The sequence below is a fragment of the Schistocerca cancellata genome, chromosome 1 (assembly GCF_023864275.1).
Source record: "Schistocerca cancellata isolate TAMUIC-IGC-003103 chromosome 1, iqSchCanc2.1, whole genome shotgun sequence".
Taxonomy (NCBI): domain Eukaryota; kingdom Metazoa; phylum Arthropoda; class Insecta; order Orthoptera; family Acrididae; genus Schistocerca; species Schistocerca cancellata.
The window spans coordinates 549,170,051-549,192,670 of NC_064626.1; the positions used below are offsets into that span (position 1 = coordinate 549,170,051).

Genomic DNA, 22,620 nt, shown 5'->3' on the forward strand with positions numbered 1-22,620 from the left:
TGGCTCATGCCACAACTAGAGACTGACAGTGCCGACTTCATCTTTCAACAGGATGGTGCTCCACCGCACTTCCATCATGATGTTCGGCATTTCTTAAACAGGAGATTGGAAAACTGATGGATTGGTCGTGGTGGAGATCATGATCAGCAATTCATGTCATGGCCTCTACGCTCTCCCGACTTAACCCTATGGGATATCTTTCTATGGGGTAATGTGAAAGATTCAGTGTTTAAACCTCCTCTACCAAGAAACATGCCAGAACTGCGAGCTCGCATCAACGGTGCTTTCGAACTCATTGATGGGGACATGCTGCACCGAGTGTGGGAGGAACTTGATTATCGGCTTGATGTCTGCCGAATCACTAAAGGGGCACATATCAAACATTTGTGAATGCCTAAAAAAACTTTTTGAGTTTTTGTATGTGTGTGCAAAGCATTTTGAAAATATCTCAAATAATAAAGTTATTGTAGAGCTGTGAAATCGCTTCAATCATTTGTAATAACCCTGTAAATGAAGTTAAGGAATTCTGCTATCTAGGCAGTAAAATAACCCATGACAGGTGGAGCAATTAGAACATAAAAAGCAGAATATCACTAGAAAAAAGGGTAGTCCTAGCCAACATAAGTCCGGTAGTACCAAACATAGGCCTTAATTTGAGGAAGAAATTTCTGAGAATGTATGTTTGAAGCACAATATTGCATGGTAGTGAAATATGAACTGTGGGGAAAGTGGAAGAGAAGAGAAATGAAGCCTTTGAGATATGGTGATATAGAAGAGTGTCAAAAATTAGATAGATTGATAAAGTAAGGAATGAGGAGGTTTTCTGCAGAATTGGTGAGGAAATGTCTACACGAAAAAGACTGACAAGAAGAAGGGGCAAAATGATAGGACATGTGTTAAGACATCAGGGAATAACTTCTATGACATGAGAGGCAACTGTAGAGGAAGACAGAGATTGGAAAACATCCAGAAAATAATTGAGGTCACAGGTTGCAATGACATTCAACATACGTTGTCATTTATGTGGCATTTATCTACATGGAGTTGTGATGGTTGGAGTCATTGTTCCAAGGATATTTTAAATGAGACAATTCACAGTACAATACCATTCTTATTGTAGTAAGACTTGAAGACATGATGTATTGCGCTTCTGCAAGTGAGCCATCTTTACGCACAGATACAAATACAAAATGGTGATCCAATGTAAATCCAGTGCAAATATGGCTTTTAGTGCTGTGAGTCTCCAAAGAGATATTTGGCTCTCCTTAGATACAGCTCTTTTCATTTAAGCAGAGAGGCTGTATCTTTAAGGGAACTTTATCAAAACTAGACATAGTTGTCTCACTGGGAATTCCGCGATCGTTCAATAAGTAAAATATGGAGTTTCAGTCTTCGATCGCTATTCTTTATTTTCAATTACCGGTTTCGGGCTAGCTGCCCATCTTCAGATCTGTTAGACAATGTTAAAAATGTAATTAATAAGAGAGATACAGTTAGTGAAACATATGGTATGTTGGCATTTTATATGTTCCAAAATTTCATTTTGTAAACTAAGATAGTTTTTCACTAACTGTATCTCTCTTATTAATTACATTTTTAACATTGTCTAACAGATCTGAAGATGGGCAGCTAGCCCGAAACCGGTAATTGAAAATAAAGAATAGCGATCGAAGACTGAAACTCCATATTTTATTTAAGGGAACTGACATCTGTCAGAGAAGAAAGGAACTCAGAAGGAAACTGGCTGTGGCCAATAGTAGGGAACCAGTCACAGAATCTGCCAAATTTGAAAACAGGAAACCACAGAAAACCATTTTCAAGGTTCATGACGCATAGATTCGGACCACCTCGTTTCCAGAATCCAGGTACTGCTAGCTCAGCAATGCAAATCACAGAGCTACCTCATTTGGTGGAGAATTTACAGAAACGCATTATTGTGCATTGTTTTAAAATCAAATAAAATGCATCACAACAAAAGATGGAATTCTGATATTACATGATTTTCATTTAATTGTTCGTGTTTTGTCATTTGATAGTGCATGAATAAATGCATAGTTTAAGATTGAATTGTGTAAGGAATTCATGGCTTTACTTATCATAATATTATAAGATCATAAATAGATTCTGGTTGAAAGGGGGAGGGGGGCAGGGGGGGGGGGGGGGCTATGCAGGGCAAATTGTGCTCAGATGAATTCAAACAGCCAGCTGAAAAAATCTTTTAGGAATGAATGAACAAAGGAAATGTGATGTCATCCCATACCCCTTCTGCTCTCCTAGCCATTGCATATCAGAACTGGTTTTCATAACTGTACGCTGCCCAGATCACCAGATTGGATGATATTTTACCTTTTGGGCTAATAATGATAGAATTTTTAGCAAATTTCTTAAGAAAACCATTACCCTTTGGAAGATACTTTTGCCAATCAAGGCGGGTTTTAGATGACACAAGCAAATGCAAGTGTATTTTTATGCACTGATTTTAATTTTATGTTATTTATAATGATATTTACCACTCCACAATGGTGGTTTTTGACACACATCCTGCCCCATACACATTCTTCATTCTCCAATGGATGTCTACCAATGTTTTTTCTTTGGCAGCCACGAAAGAATATCAGCACATTGGACCTGTGTGGACTCAGTTGGTAAAAACATTGCCATAGCTCATGTTTCCACATTTAATTCACACACATACGAAAGGCATGAATACCACACTAATCCCTTACCCACATCTTGGTGCTTGCATACTTGCATCACAGTTGTGCTACATTCCATATACACTGCAGCATCACACTAAAATGGAAATGTTTTAATCACCCATTGTATGTTTCAGTATCACTACAGAACAACTACATCCTGTGTAACTGTATAATTTCATTTAAGGGGGGGGGGGGGGGGTGAGGGAGGTGATCCAGATCTCTCACTTACAGCTCTTTAAAATATTCTTAGAAAGAAGAAAGTGTTGTTCTTAAATCATGTAATTACCACTGATGTTAGTTAATAGTTACTGGCGAGCATTAGCCAGAGTTCCACATTGCTTCATTCACTGCATGTTTTGGAACCTTCTCCTTCCCACTGTAACTGATGTAGAATGATAAAAATGAGGGTGATACATAAATCTGTGTTGTCATTTCATGTTCCTGGACATCAGGTGTTGTTGCTGATTACTAAAATTTATAAGTGCCCTTACAATAATGTGAATTCATAATGGAAGCAACAATAAAAATGAGGTTATGTAGCCAGTCACCTGAGCTGACTGGTCTACGGTGCATAGGTAGCTGTAACAACACAGAAATTTCACTAGCTTTCAAGCTTCCACCTTATTTTCCAGTTTATCTATGAGTGCGTGTGTGTGCGCGCATGTGCATGCACCCACCCACCCACCCACACACACACACACACACACACACACACACACACACACACACACACACACACACACACACACCCCTCGCTTCCCGAGCACGGGGTCCCGGGTTCGATTCCCGGCGGGGCCAGGGATTTTCACCTGCCTCGAGATGACTGGGTGTTTGTGTTGTCCTCATCATTTCATCATCATCCAGGAAAGTGGCGAAATAGGACTGAGCAAAGATTGGGTAATTGTACGGGCGCTGATAACCATGCAGTTGAGCGCCCCACAAACCAAACATCATCATCACACACACACACACACACACACACACACACACACACACACACACACACACACACCACTGTCTTCCCAAAAGTACTTACTTTTTTTCTGATTCAGTAGATACATTTTTGAGAGTTTTGTTGAGGCTGGCAATAACATTTCTACTTTCCTTCAGTTCAAGTTCCATTTTATCATCAGAACCGTTGGTGTTTTTCTAAAAGAGTGAATAATCTGGATCAGTATGTAAATTTCTCATAAGTAAATTTATTTATTTATAGCTCTTACTTGCAACCAAAGCTTGTATTTTATTATATAATTAATAACTGTAACAGCACATTTCCTTCTGGTACACTTCTAAGGCTTATTTTTTTAACAATTTTAATAACTAAAATGTGCACAGCTACATCATTCATATTTGAAAAACAAAATTATTATCCTTGTTTTACTGTACTTTTAGAAAATACAGAATGATATTTTTGTTCAGTGTTGGCTTATCATCTTATACATATGAAATCACAGAAGAAACTTCAAAATGACTATTACATTTCTGTGATAAGCATCATTTATTTCATGTTGGAAATAACATACAGGAATTGAAATTTTCTCTCACAGATTTCTGCAGGATTGTACCATTGTTTTGCACTCACAGGCTGAAAGCTTGAGAGTTCTCAAGTGCTGTTCAGTTTCGAACTCACTGACCTTAGTTTCAATACATACTGTTTTTCACACATTTTGCAATTTTTTGTAAGCAATTTTATTACATGCTTTATTATAAATATTGGATGTGTCAATTGATATAAATAATTTTAATCTAGGAAGCAGCTATACAGAACCAAGGCAATGACTGTGCACTCATGCTCCTTTTTGAGTGTAATACACTGAGGTGACAAAAATCATGGAATACCTCTTAATATCACATCAGACCTCCTTTTGCCCAGCACAATGCAGCAACTCAATATCACATGGACTCAACAAGTTGTTGGAAGTCCCCTGCAGAAATAGTGAGCAATTCTGACTCTATAGCCATCCAGAATTCTGAAAGTATTCCCAATGCAGGGTTTTATGCATGAACTGACCTCTCAGTTATGTCGTTTGATGGGATTCATGTTGGGTGATCCAGTTGGCCAGTTCATTTACTTGAATTGTCCAGAATGTTCTTCCAACCAATGATGAACAACTGTGGCCCGGTAACATGGTGCGTTGTCATCCTTAAAAATTATATCATTGTTTGGGACCATGAGTCCATGAATGACAGCAAATCAACTCCAAGTAATTGAACATAGCTAAGGAGCCAGTCCATTTCATGCAAACACAGCCTACACCATTATGGAGCCACCACAGCTTGCATTGTGCCTTGTTGGCAACCTGGTCCACGACTTCATGGGGTCTCCACCGCACTCAAATCCTACTACCAGCTCTTACCATCTGAACTCAGGAATCATCTGACAAGGCTACTGTCTTCCAGCCATCTAGGGTCCAGTCAGTATGGTCATGAGCCCAGGCATGGCAGGTGATGTGCTGTAAGCAAAGGCACTCACCTTGGTTATCTGCGGTCCTAGCCCATTAACACCAGTATTGGCTACACTGTCCCAATGGATGTGTTCATTGTATTTCTCACATTGATTTCTATGATTATTTCATACAGTTTTGCCAGACTGTTAGCAATGACAACTCTACACAAACACTGTGCTCTTGGTCATTAAGTGAAGGCCATCAGCCACTATGTTGTCCATGGTGAGACGTAATGCCTGAAATTTGGCATTCTCCACACACTCTTGACACTGTGGATCTCATAATACTGAATTCTCTCATGTATTCCATGTGTCTAGTTGTAACTACCATTGTTGATACTCAGCTACCATTCCACATTCAAAGTCTGCTAATTCCTATTGTGTGCCCATAATCTCATCGGAAACCTTTGCACATGAATCACCTTGGTACAGCTGAAAGCTCCGTCAATGCACTGCCTCTTTCACCTCATGTATGTGATACTATGCCCATTTGTATATGTGCCTATCACCATCCCATGATTTTTGTCACCTAGGTGTAAATGAAGACCTAACAGAACTTATCTCGGATACAGAAATCTGCAATACCACCTAATTTCCAGGCAGATTTAAACTCATTTTTATTTATAAATTATGTAATCCATGATTGTGGATTTTCACACAAAGTTCTCTAGACCTTGGAGGCAAATTGGCCACAAATATAATTTCTCTTTTATGTATCAATATTTTAATAAGCTGCAAAGCTATAATATGAAGCCAACTTACAGCAAATGCTAATAAAACAAAACCCTATCATTTGATATTGTTTTATGATATAATTATAAAATTAGGCAAAATATATGATACTATTCATATTTATTGTGATACTATTCATACTCAAGCAATGTTTCATTATAACCTGACCTCAACAGGTTTACAGATATTTTCAATAACTTAAAAAATAACTTTATCAACTGTTATTAAAAAAAAAAATCCTCAAAGGAATTAATACCTAAAAAATTCCTTCATAAATTAAAACTGAACCAAGATCAAAAACAGAAGTCACATAAATGATGTTCTAGGACACTCTGGAAGCTTTGAGAACAATTATCAATATTACCCTTGGTAGTGGCAGGCTTGTTTTGCTGTTGAAAGGGTTTAATTTCGTGTGGCACTCTTTGGAGGTGTGGGTTTCAGAAAGACATTGAAACTGTGCCCTAGCATTTATGTTCATTCAGTATCTACATTCTTTCTTGTGATACTGAAATGTGTTTCCAATTGTGGATTGTTCCACACTGAGTAAGAATAAAACCTCATAATTTGAAAACGGGTGCTAGTGTTTCAAGCTTGTGTTAACAAACAATCCAGGGCATCAGCAGTGGAATTAAAATGATGCAGATGCCTAGATACTGATGTCATTTGCAAGCTGAGCAATCTACCTTTTATAAACTCTGATGATGTCTCTCTTACTATGCAAAAACTCTCATTACAGTGCTTCTCACTCACTTGCAATGTCAGAGAAGATAAACATTTTTGTGTACTTTATTAGCAGAAAATCATTATTGGTGTGTGGTCCTATGAGGATTTATAAAACTCTTTTGGCCATAGCACTAATAGTTTCCTTATTACAGATAAACGTCACAAGGATACATGTATATGATGCTACTAAAAAATGCTGTGAAGAAACAAGGAATTTTGCATGGGATTGAAAGATAAGTTTACTCATAGACAGATCACTACTAAATGAAAGTCAAAAACCAATCAGAAAACCTTTGCATGAGGTTCAGAAGGAAAGACAAGCTGTTGTTATTGTTGTGGTCTTCAGTCCTGAGACTGGTTTGATGCAACTCTCCATGGTACTCTATCCTGTGCAAGCTGTCTTCATCTCCCAGTACCTACTGCAGCCTACATCCATCTGAATCTGCTTAGTGTATTCATCTCTTGGTCTCCCTCTACAATTTTTAAGACAAGCTAAGTGCACAAAATTTTACCAAACTGGGAATTCTCTGGGCTGAAGCTTTTTTAATTGGGTTAAAAATTCATGAAAAACTGAAGCAGTAGGGGGGAGGGGCTCAGATATGAGTCAGGATATTTTTTACATTTCAAATGATGTGAAAGTTGATATAAAACCAGCCTGGAACAAATTATTGAGATCCGTGTTACGATAAATAGGAGAAATGGGCTCAAAGTCAGAAAAAGTGGAATATACAATGAAATCTAACAGTAATGTATTAAGACTTGAAATAAAATGCAACAATTAGAATCTCAAATTAAATTCATCAGTGCCCAATTAGAATCTCAGATGAAATCCAATAGTGACCAATCAGAATCTCAAATAAAACCTCTAATGACTTTTTAAAGGCAGATGTGTGGCAAAACTGAAAAAAAAAATCGATTTTTTTAATTGCATAATTTATTAGATTGATTCTTTAAGAATAACATCACATAGTTTCATAATCAAACTCTATATAGCACTATGTTTTGGAAAGTTTGTTTGGTATCTGCACCTGCCACACCCCCTCTGATCCACACCTTCTCTATGCTAGAAATTTTTTGTGCACTAATTTTTCATTCACAATCAGAAAGAACCACAAGTATGTCTACAAGCTGTGAGAAAAATTATCTTTGCTTGTTCCTTTGTTTACAATGTAGTTTTTTTTAAATAAAAAAAAGGAACAGTACATACTACAAACTTATTTTAGTTTTTAGCTTTGCATATATCAGCCCATTTTGTTCAAAATGGATGTAACAGTGGATTCATATTCTAAAAATTGTCAAATTTCACATGCAAAAGGTACAAGAATTTATATAACAATATTACAGATATTGCTCCTAAGTGTGAAGAACAATTTTCCACAAAAGAAGAAAATTAATGATGCTGTGTACAGTGCCAAAGATGAGTTTTCTAGTGGATTTAGGTTAATACACTTAGAAATACTTGCCCACATGATTATGTTTCATGTGCATATGGTAACTGTGTGTCAAAGGGCCTTAGGCTGTGATGACAGTGACAGAATTGGCATTGTAAGTAATATATGTATTTTGTGTAATGCTTGTAAATATGATGTTCAGTTCAGCACTTCTGTTCTCCATGGGAAGATGTATGAGGTGAATACAAGATCATGTTACACCATGAGATGTTTAGGTGTAGGCAGAGATAGCATAAATTTGTTTTGTGTCTTGATGAACATCCCTGCACCAGTGACTAGATTCAGTTATTACAACAGAACCTGCTCTTGAAGTTGAGTGCAAGGAGAACATCTAAGCAACTGCTGAGGAAGCTCTAGATACTAACAACGAAGGGGAGGAAGGACACTGTACTGAAGACAGATCAGTGTGTCTCTTGTGATGGAACCTGGATGAAGAGTGGCCACACAGCACTTCATGGTGTACATTTGTCATTAGTGAGGATACAGGGGAAAATCTTAGACTTCCAAGTAATGAGCAAATATTGCTATCAGTGTGACACAAGAAAGAACAATTATGGCAGTAAAGAAGAAAGATGGCAGCAGAAACACAAGAAAGTATGCAACAAGAATTACCAGGGGCCAAGTGGTGGGATGGAAGAAGCTGGGATGAAACTAACATTCCAAAGGTCAGTTGAAGAATGTGGTGTTAGATATGTTAATTATCTACATGATGGAGATTCCAGTGCTTTTAAGACTGTTTCAGTGAGCAATCCTTATGACTTACAAACTAGAGTTCTCAGATTGACGAAAGAAATGAAAGACAAGAAATTAGAAAATGGAATGAAAGGCAAGAAGTTAGAAAATGGAGAACCACTGGTAGCTGTTAATAGACGGACAGACAAGGAAATTCACACTTTCCAAATATATTACAGAAAAGATATCAGTGTTGACTTAGCAGTGTGAAAACAAAGCAGCAAGCCATGTGGGCAACATTCTTTCAAAAAATTTCCACAGGTGATAATCCTCATCATTCCCTTGTGACATAGCATGGCACAAATATCTTCACGCAGAAGCCAGTGGGAACCCATACACCCACAAACATGGTTTGCCACTTGCTGTTTTAGATATTATAAAATGAACTTTCAGGTACCTAGCCAATTCTGAACAGCTGAAAAAATGTGTACATGGGAAAACACAGAATACAAATGTGAGCTACAATCAGCTTATATGGATACATTGTCCAAAAACAGTATTTGTGTCCTCAGTTGCTGTGAAGGTAACTGCAAGTGATGCTTGTCTAGTGTTCAATAGTGGAAATGTAGGTAGGATTAAAGCCTGCAGAGACTAGACTTTCATCTAGGTGCATTCACACTGAAGATACTCAGATGCATTGATGAAGCACAACTAGACAAATATCAGGCACCAAAAGGAAAAATGTAAAAGTTGGCTAGGCACAGGAGGCTGCAGAAGAGGTTATTTGAGGAAGATGAGAAAGAGAATAAAGATTACAGATATGGACAGCTGAGGTATATAAATATTTTCAAAAAATGGAAATAAAAACTTTAAATGTGAATTGATCTATGATGTACCTTTACTCAGGAACTATAAAAACTAACATACTGAAATTCGGCATAGTTATTAATAATGACTTACTAAATAATCCTATGCAGCACTTTTCTGTTATCTTTTCTCTGAGAAAAGTTCTTTAAATTTCAGAAAAATAGACCAGTCCCAGGTAACACAAAACTAAAAAATTAATTCCACAGCAACTATGACCTTAAAGAAAAATCTGTTCCACATATTTTCTTAGCCTCTTACGCAAATGTAAACTGTGAAATTCCAATTTTATTACTTGATTAGTTTATGAGAAAAGATACATTACAATAAACAATGATAATTAAAAATTCAAATCCTAATTAAAAATTCAAATCCTGTGCATCCTCAGACAAAATTTGCACAGAATATCAAGCATTACATTGTACATAAATGTCTCAATTTTTATTATTTTAGCTGTAATATTTTTGGATGTATATAATTTCAAGTACAAGAATGTATTTTGCCATACGTGTGTCCTTAAAAGCAGAAGTACAAGGTATAGTGAAAGCCCTTTAGAATCTGTTATGAAGACCAATTATGATGAAATAAATAGACTTTGGAACTAAAATCTAGGGTTGAGGCTGGTTTAAAGGGCATTGATGCAAGAGTAGTTGCCACTGAAAGTAGGGTCATACTTTTAGAAAATGAATTCGTTAAAGAACCTACCAAAAGGCCACTGAACAACTATAAACTATAAAATACTGTAGAAGAAAGAGCCTGTCATTTAGATGCTGAATGAATGGGATGAATAACTTATTTAAAGAAAATGGCAAATGATGTATAAATAAATGTAAACAATGATGTTCATGTCTTAGTTAAAAAGTTAGTAGAAATTGAAGAAAACTTTGATACCAAAAATGTGTGTGTAAACAGTGGCATTATGTGGTACAACTTACCAGTTAAAAGTTTTACCTGTGACAATTTTCACTCTGTCGACTTTTTACAGCTTTGTAAAGATAACTTTGTGTCTGGTATGACAGACAATTTTAAAGTTAAATCTGTCAAAAAGTTTTTTGAAGGACAAGCTTTGTCATGTGCAAACATTAACTTTGATCTGTGGAGATCACGTAAGAATGTTGGAAAAAATATTTGAATAAACTTTGGACAGAATCAAAACAGGCTAGAATCAAGAATGAATTTTTGAATGGTCTTGTTTATAGAGAGAAGAACGGTTTTAAGAAGAATTTCTGTAGGAACCAACTAAATAAATTAGGGCACTTAGGTAAAGCTTTTGATGCAATGATGCAAACCAGTGCACTTAACGGAAGGTTATCTCACAGGTTATGGTGGGCTTTTGTCCATAGGCCAAATGGTTCTCTGGATCACTTCTTCAAATTTATTGATAAATCAGACGGGGCTTTGAAAATAAGTAGGGAGCAGAACATTAATCATGAAAGTAATCATCATGATGGATGGAATTATTGTCCAGTAGGGCAAACTATGGGAGAAAAGAGTGTGGGAACCACACGTTTGAAAATCAGAACCTTGGTGCAAGAGATTGTAATGGAAATGTAAGAGACAGACAGTGGGAAGAAATGATGAAAATTGAAGTAGAAGACGTTGAGGAAAATAAGCAGGAGAACTTAAAAGCACTTCAATGAGGGTCTACAGTTTTGAGGTGAACACATCAAGGAATTGTAGGGCTTATAATTTGGACTATAATAAAAGAGCGAAGTTTAATAACAGTAAATGGGAAAAAAACAGCTATTCTACCTGCCATATGAACACATTAAATTTAACAAAAAATTTAGGACACTATAGGGGCTAATTATTGTTCAGAAAGTTGTTGGAACATTAGCATCACTGGCCAGAGAAAATGCCTCACAGTCTTATCCTTAACTCTGATCAGGGGCGCAGACTTATAAAAAAAATATTGGGGGGGGGGGGGGGGGGGGGGGGGGGGGGACATACTGGGGTTCTTGCCCTCGGAAATTTTGTAAATTTTAGATGAAAAATAGTTTTTCTTAAGCATTTTATAGTCACATGATCAACATTAGAACCCCAAAACTGGACTCTCGATAGCTCGACACTCCAGGAAACTCAACAAGCCTGACACATTTTTTGCCTTTGAAAAAAGAAACAAAACATACACACACACGGTGTTTTCGTAAAAAGCTAATTTAATTTACAGTAATAATCATGATTATAGACTATTACAGAGCAGTAAATATATAACTTTGAAAAGACTGAAATTATATTTAAATAAATCCTAACCTATCATCAAAGGAATAAAACATAAAATATTGCTGTTGTGCAATAATAGCACTTTGATTAATAAGTGAAATAGCTAATTTAAACTAACTTTGAATAAGGCCCAGGATTTATTAAATAAAAACAATATCTAAAAATTAATGCTTTAATACAGTTAATAAAGTTAATACAGTATGCCTAATACTTTCAATTAAAAAGTATGTAAATAGTGGGTTTTAATTGCATCTTACACCCTAATCATATTTAAGTGTTTGAAAATAACTAATTCAGTATTATAGTAATATTGTAATACAGTACTAAACTAGTAATAATCTTTTGAAACTGAAAATTTAATATTGCTCTAAACGCCATTATTAGAGCTAGAGTGTCTTTAGAAAGATGCAAATGTCAACCATCTGACTGGATTACTGAATATGAAGTTGTTGATGACTGGTTGGATATCCAATTCATTCAAAACATCTCAGTGGGCATGAAGAACAGCCAAGTTGCTTAATCGCTTCTGTTCCATTGTTGATTGGAGATGTAACTTCAGACATCTAAGTGTGCTACATGACCATTCTACTGTTGCTGAAGTAATAGGAACTACTTGGAGAGGCTTAATGCACTTCACTACTTCAGCAACATTTCTCCAACTGCAGGCTCTTGTATAATGTACTTTCTTACATCACGCATGTTTTTTCAGACCAGTTGTTTTTTATTAGCTATATTGGCTAACATATTCAAATGCAAGCACAGTCTCTCAATGTCTAGGTCATTTTCGAAAAACTCAGTTGATTTTTCAAAATTTGTTTCACCTCTGTTTACTAAAAGTAAGCACTCTTGTTCAACTGCAATGACCTGTGTGAATCCAGTTGAGGCAAACCCCTCAGTAATGCAAGATTGCACTGTTTCACAAACTTCAATGCAAATATCTTTGTAGTATTCCTTTGGGATTTTGAAAGTGTGTGGTGAGCTGGCTTTGTTATTTTCATAGTTCTTTGGTACACTTCGATTCCGAGGAAGTGTGGGGTCATCAACTTGTGAAGGTTTTTCTTTTAAACACAATTCCCAAAAGTGTTCAAAACAATCATGCCTTCCATTCAATATACAAACAAAGCCCTCATATATTTTTTCCAGATCAGTAACACTTCGATGAGGGCACTGAATTTTTTTCATTGACAACCTTTATTACATGGCAATAAAGACATAAAAAGAAATAAGTCTTGAATTAAAACATTGACTCAAGGTAGCCTCTGTTTTGTCCTCTGCAGAAAATGTTTCAAAAAACTCTACAAGTTCTTCAAACTTTTTCAATATTCTCAAGATACTAGAAGCTCACATATTCCAAGTCGGGCAAAGGGGTCATAGACCAGCTCGTTCATTGGCACTCGCACAACATATGCTTCTGAAAAGTCCCATCCTTTTACAGTGTTTATTAAGTCCTTGGCTAAAGCCATAATATCCCTCATAGACATAAGCTGTCTACAGCTGCCAAGTCTAAACTGTGAGCAGAGCAGTGCACATAGCATGCTTTTGGTTGTATATCCAAAACTAACTTTTTTAGTCCTTTGAACTTAGCTGTCATATTTGAGGCACCAACATAGCACTGTCTTCTTAAGTTATCCATTGACAGATCAAGATGAGCAAAAAGTCTTTTAAAATACTAAACAGCGTTTGTGATTCAGTGTTGGGGATCTCATATAAGCCAATAGAGTCTTCGTTGATGAGTAACGAATCAACGACAGTATGAATACAAAGTGACACTTGTTCATGAATCGAAGAATCACTTGTTTAGTCAACCATAATAGAAAAATGTTCAGTCTTCTTGATTGAAGTCAATACCTTTCTCAACACAGACTTTCCTAGTAGATCAGTGATCTCATCTTGAATATCATGGGACCCCAAACGCCCTAACCAATCTTTAAACTCAGGTATGTCATTCTTTTGGAGTTCCAACAATTGAAAAAAATTTGAGTTTACATCTTCATGACCTTTAATTGCTAGTCCTTTTTGGCATAAAAATTGTATGGTAGTGAAAATTGTCTCAAGAGCTAAACAACCTTCCTTCATATCACTACCTAACCATTCATTCAATTGGGTGGCCACACTTTGGTTAGTGACAGAATTTAGTTTCAGAACACCTTCTTTATGCATAAACATATTTTCATGAAGACAGAATTTTTCCAAAGCCTTTTTCCAGTTAGAGAACCCTCAGGAAGTAAATGCATCATCGTTTTTGAAGAAAATTGTGATTCTCGCCTGCAGATGATGAAGCAGTTGGTGATACAATAATTGTTGGAGATTGACTTGCAGTATCAGCAACTTCCAAGTGTGCCTTTTTGGTAAACAATTTATCCATTGCAAACTTAATTCACAATACACTAACAGACTAAAGTAAACAAATAAAATATAGTCATATAAAAAAGTCAACTAGACACTAAAGTCGGAACACTAAACACGTCTGCAGCATGCACTGAATGAAACTATCCACACTGAATGACTGCAACAGCAGTGTGGGCTTTATATAGCCATGGCGTCGTAATGTCTCAAAGTGTCAAGGTGACGTGAGGCATAGGGTTCCAGGCACTTCTGCTCCAGTCCTTTTGATGTTTCTCCTGCCACAGTGCTGGCCCACCAGCACCAGACTTTACCAGCAGGTTCATGCACCAGGACAAATTCTAAGTTTGCCCGCAGCACTGTAACACTATCATGATTCACACAACTCATTTTTCATTAACCTGCTTACTACCATAATAATTATTTGTTTCAACTCATTACTGGATGTATTTTAAAAGGTAACTATTGTCAAACAAGGAAAATAAAAAATTCCAACATAATTTTGTGATTTTACAGAGCATAATGGGCGCAGAGGATGAGGACACACAAGATCGAGACACCTGGAGAAATATTTTGAGATTATAGTTTAAGAACGTTTATTGTTTGTATTGTAATTTCCAAGTAAATTATTATGTTGGAGATAAGCCTCTGTAATGAGGAAAAGCTCAAAAATAAAAAAAAATAAAACAAAGCATAATATAACTAATCATTTTCTTAAATTATTGGGGGAGCTCCTCCCCCCCCCCCCCCCAAACGAATTTTGGAGGGGGCTCGGGCCCCCTCAGGCCCCATAGAGTCAGCGCCTGTGTCTCTGATGGTTGACAGCAGCAGAGCAGTTTGCTCCGTGATTTGAATGTGTTACGTTGTGTACCAGTATTTTTGTATCTATTAAGATTCTATAAAATAAAGTGTCTTGTGCACTCTTTACCAGTGTGTCACCTACCATTTTCTATCACTACATACCAGAGTTGCACATTGGTGACCCAAAACTTTGAGTGAACTTTAAAATAGTGCAAATTCATGTCACAAGAATGTGGCCTTTACATCCCCATTGTGTTATGCCAACAGCGAATTTCATTGAACTCTTGCATCCCTCACTACAGACACACATGAACAGTGCTCCGTACATTGCTAAAGTGATTAAAAGTGAGAGTGACACTTCTCACATTGCAGACTCATCACAAATTGCAGTAGCATAACAAAGCAATGAAACTGACAATCTGCTTACTGACTTTGTTATGGACTCTACCAGTGTAATGTCTATCCCTGCATTCCGTCAACATTTTCATGAACTGAACTACAGACCAATGCTGACCACATTGTGAACATTATCATACACATCGGACACTTATCCACCCAATGTGCATGCTGTATAACGCGCACCTCACAGCAGGCCATCCACTCTCCGCTCCGTGCAGCTATCTGCATTACCAGCCACTGCCCACCTGGAATTCTCCCTGTGCTGTGCAGCTGTATTCTAACCACATTACCAAACCGGACAGTTAACTGCTTCACGGATCACACTACCATCATTCCGTATGGACAACCAGCACCTTAGTTCATGATCATCGAAAGCATGTTCATCTCCAATGCCATCATCACAGGTGACGAGAAGTAAATCACCTTAGCACCCATGCTGCATACTGACGTTATCTATGACAACATCCTTGCACCACCATCTATGGACAAGTAGGGGACTGCCAAAACAATGCTCTTATGATGCCTCTCCCACTCTCCCAAAGAACAACTCTCACCAGGTACTTTACACTGAACATTTATAGAATGGGACCTCTTACAAATTGTGGCAGCATCTCCATAGAAAATTAGATCTGTGCATCATGTACAATGAGGAACAAGGTTCTGTGGATAATCTGGATCATCAAGCACCCATTCCAGGTGCAGAAGACTTTACTTTCCACTAGTAACCTGTCTCCCAATACCTGCCTGTCCTGTTTTTCACCATTTCTTGACATAGGCACAGCATCAACAAAGCTCCCAAAAATGGTATGGATATGCATGCTGCACTGCTATGGGCCTGACCTCTGGCAGCCACCAACAGTCAGCGAGCACTGTCATCTTGCCCAGTTCTGATGGTACAGCGGCCACCGGGCCCCTGTGTTTATAAAACAAACTTGGCTCCAGTTGTTACTCTCGGTTCATCGGCAGCCATGCACATGTGGTTTTGACTCTGTTGGTGCCACACCCACTTCGGCAACACTGCACGCCTCTGTTGTCAACCTTGTGACTAACCAAACTCACCTCATGTCCTGCAAGAGGCACCCTGAGTTGTGAATGAGGCTACCTTGACATACACAAAGCTGCTGCCAACCCACCGGCTTCTGATGTCACTCTGAACAACCATTTCTACATCCTCGATCATGTCAGCAGACTACATTTGCCGGTCAACATCAGATAGCAGACCAGCATGGCACCTCACACAGCTGCTTTGCCCATGTCTGAAGACTCACACCTTTGCTTGTAAGGTGCTAACAGATTTCCTATTGCAGTTAGGGGGAATCCCAACATGGACTCTAGACCTCAGCTTCACTCCACTCTTCATGTGGTCGTTCATCATTGCCAATACTATGGAGCCAGTCCTGGGTGCTGATTTCCTTTGGGCCTTTCCCTGTGTGCCCTTACTGCATGCAAACGAGCTCATCTATATGCCTCCTGAACATGCTGCTGACAGGACATGCACTCAAGCTGCCTCTCTCCCGCAACGCAATGATGCTGACACTACTTCACTCATAGCCATGCCCATACAATGGTACATACAACAGTGTGTGGATTGCACTGACTGCTTACTACACATATGTCAACAGTGTATGGACACACAAGAGACACTCACTCAACTCTGGCAAGACAACATGTCCCTGTGCAGCCACATCCAAACAGCACAGGAAGAACTCGCAGAGGCTTGCCCACCCATGAGCACCTCCATTCTTCACCTGTCATCCATGCTTGCGGACATGCACCTGTTACACAACAACTCAAGTCATCTGATGCAGCTGCCCCTGCCTCACTGTTTAGCCAAGTCAGTACATTGACTGCCGCTTATTGTGTGTCTGCTCCTTTGCTAACTGCTGTCATTTGTGCCACACTCACACTATCATCTCTCATCTGCTCCATCCCCATGCCTGTGCTACACGATGCCTATCACACTGCAACCACTCCTACACAGTATGCCGCCTCCTGCTCTGTGGCCACTCTTGTGGAGAACTGCCTCACCAATGCTGTACCTGCACCTACACAGTATGCCATCTTCAGTCTGCCATCTCAATCCCCTACCACACAGACCAAGACAGCATCTGCACGTGGCACTGCCTGCCATGCTGCATCTGAACACCCTCGGCTCGCTGACCATGCTGCACATGTGCAGGCTATTGCCTTGCTCAGGCAACCCGGCTCCAGCCTATAGCTGACATCTGATGTCATTTCCGTTGCTCAGGACACCGACCTCCGCATGGCCCATGCTGACAAACTCTTAACCAGTGGCTCCACCTTGTATGATCTTTCTATCTTGGAAGCCATCAACAACTGCATGATGCACCTGGCCCATTGGTTAGTCAGTGCACCAGATGTCTTTCCTCTGACTGCTTCCACATGGCGAAGACAGCAGTGGACGAGTTGTTACAAGCTGACATCATCCACTCATCAGATAGCAGCTGGGCCTCCCCCATCTGCCTCATCCCTAAGAAGGATGGTTTGGCTATACTTTTTGGGGACTACCATGTGTTGAATGCTCACATAACCATGAACAATTATTCGGTCCCCAATATCCAAGATTTCACACGCTATCTTGTCAGTGCTAAAGCGTTCAATGTAACTGATTGAAAGAAGGTGTATCTGCAGATACCAATGTACAAAGGTGACATTCACAAGACTGCCATAACCACACCTTTTGGATTCTTTAAGTTTCGTTTCATGCCTTATGGACTATGAAACGATGCACAAATCTGGAAATGCTTTATAGACAGCCTAATTTTTAAATTTTCTTTTTGTTACACATATCCCGAGTACATCCTCATTTTTTCCCCAGACATGGACACCCATTCCACCTAGCTTAAACAAGTTCTTGGCGTTCTCAAGTCAACAGTGTAGTAATCAATACTGTCACGTGTAAACTTCATCAGGTGCAAGTCATTTTCTCGGGCCAAATTGTTAATGCTTCTGGCATTCGCCAGACTCCATAGCACATCAAGCTGATTCATAACCTATTGCCACCATGCGATTACCACAAACTGTGCTATTTCCCCAGGAAGGTCAATTTCTATCACCATCACTTGTCCCATGTCGCTTCCCTGCATGAACCCTTAACACAGGGCTCCAAAGGCAAAAATGCAACCGGTCAAAGGAAGCTTATGTATACTATGGACATGCAGCAAGTCTTCCAAGCAGTCAAGGATGATCTGGTTCAGGCAGCCACCTCAGCTCACCCACTTCCAGAAGTTCCCCTGTCCATCACTGCTGACACTAGCAATTTATAGATAAGAGCTGTGCTTCAGCAAGAGGTTGTTGGCCCCAATCAACTGTTGCACTGCTTCTACTGTAAGCTGACTGAGGCACAGAGCCCGTGAACATCTTATGACTGGAAGCTACAGGCCTCTTAAGGCCATGCGGTATTTCAGAGAAGATACTGAAGGATGCTTCCTTGTCATTTACACAGAACAATGGCCCCTAGCCAATACCTTCCATAGTCCACCCAAGGACGAGTGCCTCAGCCATAACCATCATCTCTAATTCACTATGCAATCCACTACAGACATCCACCACGTGAAAGGCACAGACAATGTAGTCGCCGACTGCTTGCCATGCTTCGCCACCATCTCAGCCACGATCGACTTCCACCAGCTCGCACAGATTCAGCAGGATGACCCTCAGCTACAGGACCTCTTAAAACAATGCCTCCTCCACCCTCTCACTGAGTCAAAGTCTACCTTCATTCAACCTGCCCTGTCCTTTGCAACACGTCCCAGAGACACACAAGCCTGCTCATCCCACAATTCTCCAGAATTATTTTCGACTTGTTTCACAGCCTCATTCACCCTGGTGTCAAACCTACTACTTGGATTACAACTGAGTGATACCAGGGTTGCTAAAAGTTACCCCAAGTGAAATTCCCTGATATTTCCCTGATTTCCAGACAAGTTTTAGCATTTTCCCCTAACAAATTTTGAAATCTCAAGGGTAAGTAAAGACATAAGTTGCCAAACAAATTTAAGGAGTTCTGTATTTTTAAAGGTTGAGCAAAAATCTTAAATACTAACACAACATCTTTCATAATGAACAGTTTTTAGATGGAGAAAGCAAGCCAGGTGGTATATATGTTTCATTAAGACCAATGAAGTTGTTTTATCTCAATAAATCAAAACACATTTGATGACAAAAATACACATTTCCTTGGAGTCACAAGACAGATTTAAAATACCTCCAATGACTTCAGAAACAACCTCAGAAAAAAGAAGGCCTCTTGAAAGAAGTGTGTATTGTGGGGAACAGTTGTGTAAACCAACACCGTAGGTGACCATCAATAAAATGTTGGTTTTGCTGTGTTTCTTATTGTTGGTGATTCCCCACTGTGTTATGTCTATTATTTTTCAGGTATTGTGTGATTTTTATTTCATGATATACTTGAGTACTTAGCTCATAAACTGCCAGCAACTGCCACAGTTTCCTTCTTTTTTATCATCCACACTTTCTAATATATAAACTACTATGTCAATAAAATGTGCACTGTACAATGTACTTGTGGTGAGACAGTCACAATTCCTGAAATCCCTTGCCCTTGGTGTCTGGCCTGATGAGAGGCACCACAGTCGTGGGTCCATAGGTAAACCACAAAAATCTGCTGCATTACGCCATACACAAACAGACCCAGCCTGTGGGCAGATCAGTGAGACTAGATCCGATTGGTGGGACCTGCACATTAGTGGGAGACGATCAGCAGGCCCAGTCCATTAAGAGATACCCACAGAAATTTCCTGCACTTTTGGGCCGTCAGCTATTCACATGTCACAGACACCATGTTGATAAAATGAGAGTGTGATGATCAATCCATCCAACAAATAACTTGCACGAATACTCTGAGATTCAATAGTAATGAGGATAGGTAGCAACTCACCATAAAGATGATTGCTGAGTCACAGACAGCCACATGGAAAAGACAATTGTCCTCTCACAACTACATTTTTGGCCAAAGCTTTTGTTGAAAAATGGGAACACACAAACATTCACACAATCACTCAGACACATCTCATACACACCTGACGACCATCTCCAGCTGGCAACAGTCTCTGAATATCAGGTCCAAGCAATCCCCTTCTCATGCCCTCCTACCTCTCATCAGCAGTTGCCAGACAAGTGACAAGATGTGGTGGCAACATTGACTGAAAACTGAGGGTAGTGGTAGAAAGGGGAGAAGCAGTGAGAATGAGAGAGTAGGGAAGTGGCACACGTATTCAGCTACATCCAAACAGCGACGATGCATGACATTTCAGTGAACAAAAAATTTCAGCTACTGAGACAAAAACAAGATTTTTCCAGTGTTTTTTACAAATTTCCATGATATTTCCTTATTTTCCTGACATGTGTGTAATTCCCTGATTTCCAGAACTTGTGTCAACCCTGGATATGTTTGTCCCCATGTTAAGTGAGGCTGCAAGTGGATGAGGGCCTTTGTACTATGCCAGCAATGTAAAACCTCCTCGCACACTCAGCCCCCAATTAGGCACTTTACAGATACTGAAGAAACACTTCCAACACGTCCATGTGGACCTGGTCAGTCCCCTTTTCCCACCTAGCAACAACAGCTACCTCCTCTCCATTGTTGACCAGGTAAAACATTGGGTAGAGGCTACCCCTATCCATGACATCACTGCTGAAACAGTTGTCAGAGCTATCTTGTCACCCTGGTTCATATGTTTTGGCTGCCCTGACTTCATAACCACACACCAAGGTAGGCAATTTGAGTCCCCGCTGTTTGCTGAACTCTGTAAACTATGCCACATTACTCGTTACAGAACCACTAACTATCATTCTCAAGCTAGTTGGCTTGTTGAGAAGTGGCATCGCAGCTTAAAGGCCGCACTCATGTGCCACAGGGGTGTCTTGTCCAACATATTTCCGTAGGTGCTGCTGGATGTCAACATGACACACAAACAAGACCTCACTACTTCACTAGCCAAGATTTTATATGGTGAGTCACTATCCCTTTCCAGTGATTTCATCTCTTCCGGCTGCCACTTCCCACACTTCCCGCCTTGGTTGACAGCATCTGGAGTCACACTGCCAACCGTCACATTCCCCCTGCCCCCCCCCCTCACCCCATACCACTACTAAAATATTTTTCTCCAAACACCTAGCTATTTGCAACCACATCATGCTGCATGATAATACTGTCCACGTTGCACTCCAGCCCCCATTCTCATACCCGTATAAAGTTCTCCTACACAGCCCCAACACCTGTGATGTTCTGCTTCATGGTAAGCCAGTCACAGCCTCTATCAACTGACTGAAACCAACCTAGTATCATCTCATCAATCTCATCAACAAGCCCCCCCATTACGGACTCTACCATCATGGTAGCTTCCCTCACCTCCCCCACGCCAGACTCACCAACCTTCTCCCCCTGCAACTGTGTCCCCTCCTTCCCAGATGTTACTTGACACCTAATGCTTCTGCCCAGAGAATCATAGTGTCACAGTTACAGACAAGGATCTGGCAGTCACAGGGGCCCATGATGATTGCATGGTCTCAGTTGAGTCCCCGGTACACCATTTTTGGGAAGTTCTCACCTTAGCTGATAACATTGACCCCACAACTCTGCACACATGTTTCACTGACGACATCCGCCTGGTCATCTCCACTACTCGCCTGCCCTCTCTGGGCAGTGAGCTCCTCACAATCCCGTCCAACACACACATACTGGGGGATTCATCTTTTCCATTTCCCCCTCACCCCATGCTCATCCGTGCAGGCTGCACTATCCATGCACCCACCTATTCCATGATTGTGACTATCAGACTATCATCTCTACAACTTGCACCAGACCAGACCACCCTCACCAGCACTCCCTTCCTACCCCCCCCCCCCCCCCTTCCAGTTGTGACCCCCACATTGTGCTATGCACTGATGGGGGGTGGGCTCTATGAAAATAGGTACGTTACCATTGCTGACCAGAGAAAATGACTGTCAGTCTTATCTCTGATGGTTGACCATAGCAGGGCAGTTCGCTCTTGTGACTTGAGTGTGTTATGTCCTTTTATAAAATAAAGTGTGTTGTGTAGTCCATACCACTGCGTCATTTGTCACTGCCTATCATTGCTTACCAAAGTTCCATAAAGTAAATGAGAGCATAATAATGTAAGAGATCCAGAGATGGGCATTAAGACTTTTCCAGAATTTTATAAGTGGGCAGAAAATGCAGTACAAGATGCAAAATAGGGAAGTACTGAGCATAATAGTTTTG

The 22,620-nt window shown here is 39.7% G+C and overlaps 1 protein-coding gene across 2 annotated transcripts in view; it reads right to left on the reverse strand.

Moving 5' to 3' along the window:
* LOC126180190 (cingulin-like) overlaps positions 1–22,620 on the reverse strand; it is a 469,194-nt gene that overhangs the window by 155,560 nt on the left and 291,014 nt on the right. For both annotated transcript variants that reach the window (XM_049924674.1, XM_049924673.1), the window contains exon 9: positions 3,736–3,848. In XM_049924674.1, coding sequence (XP_049780631.1) covers positions 3,736–3,848 — 113 coding nt within the window. The remainder of the gene's footprint in view (positions 1–3,735; positions 3,849–22,620) is intronic.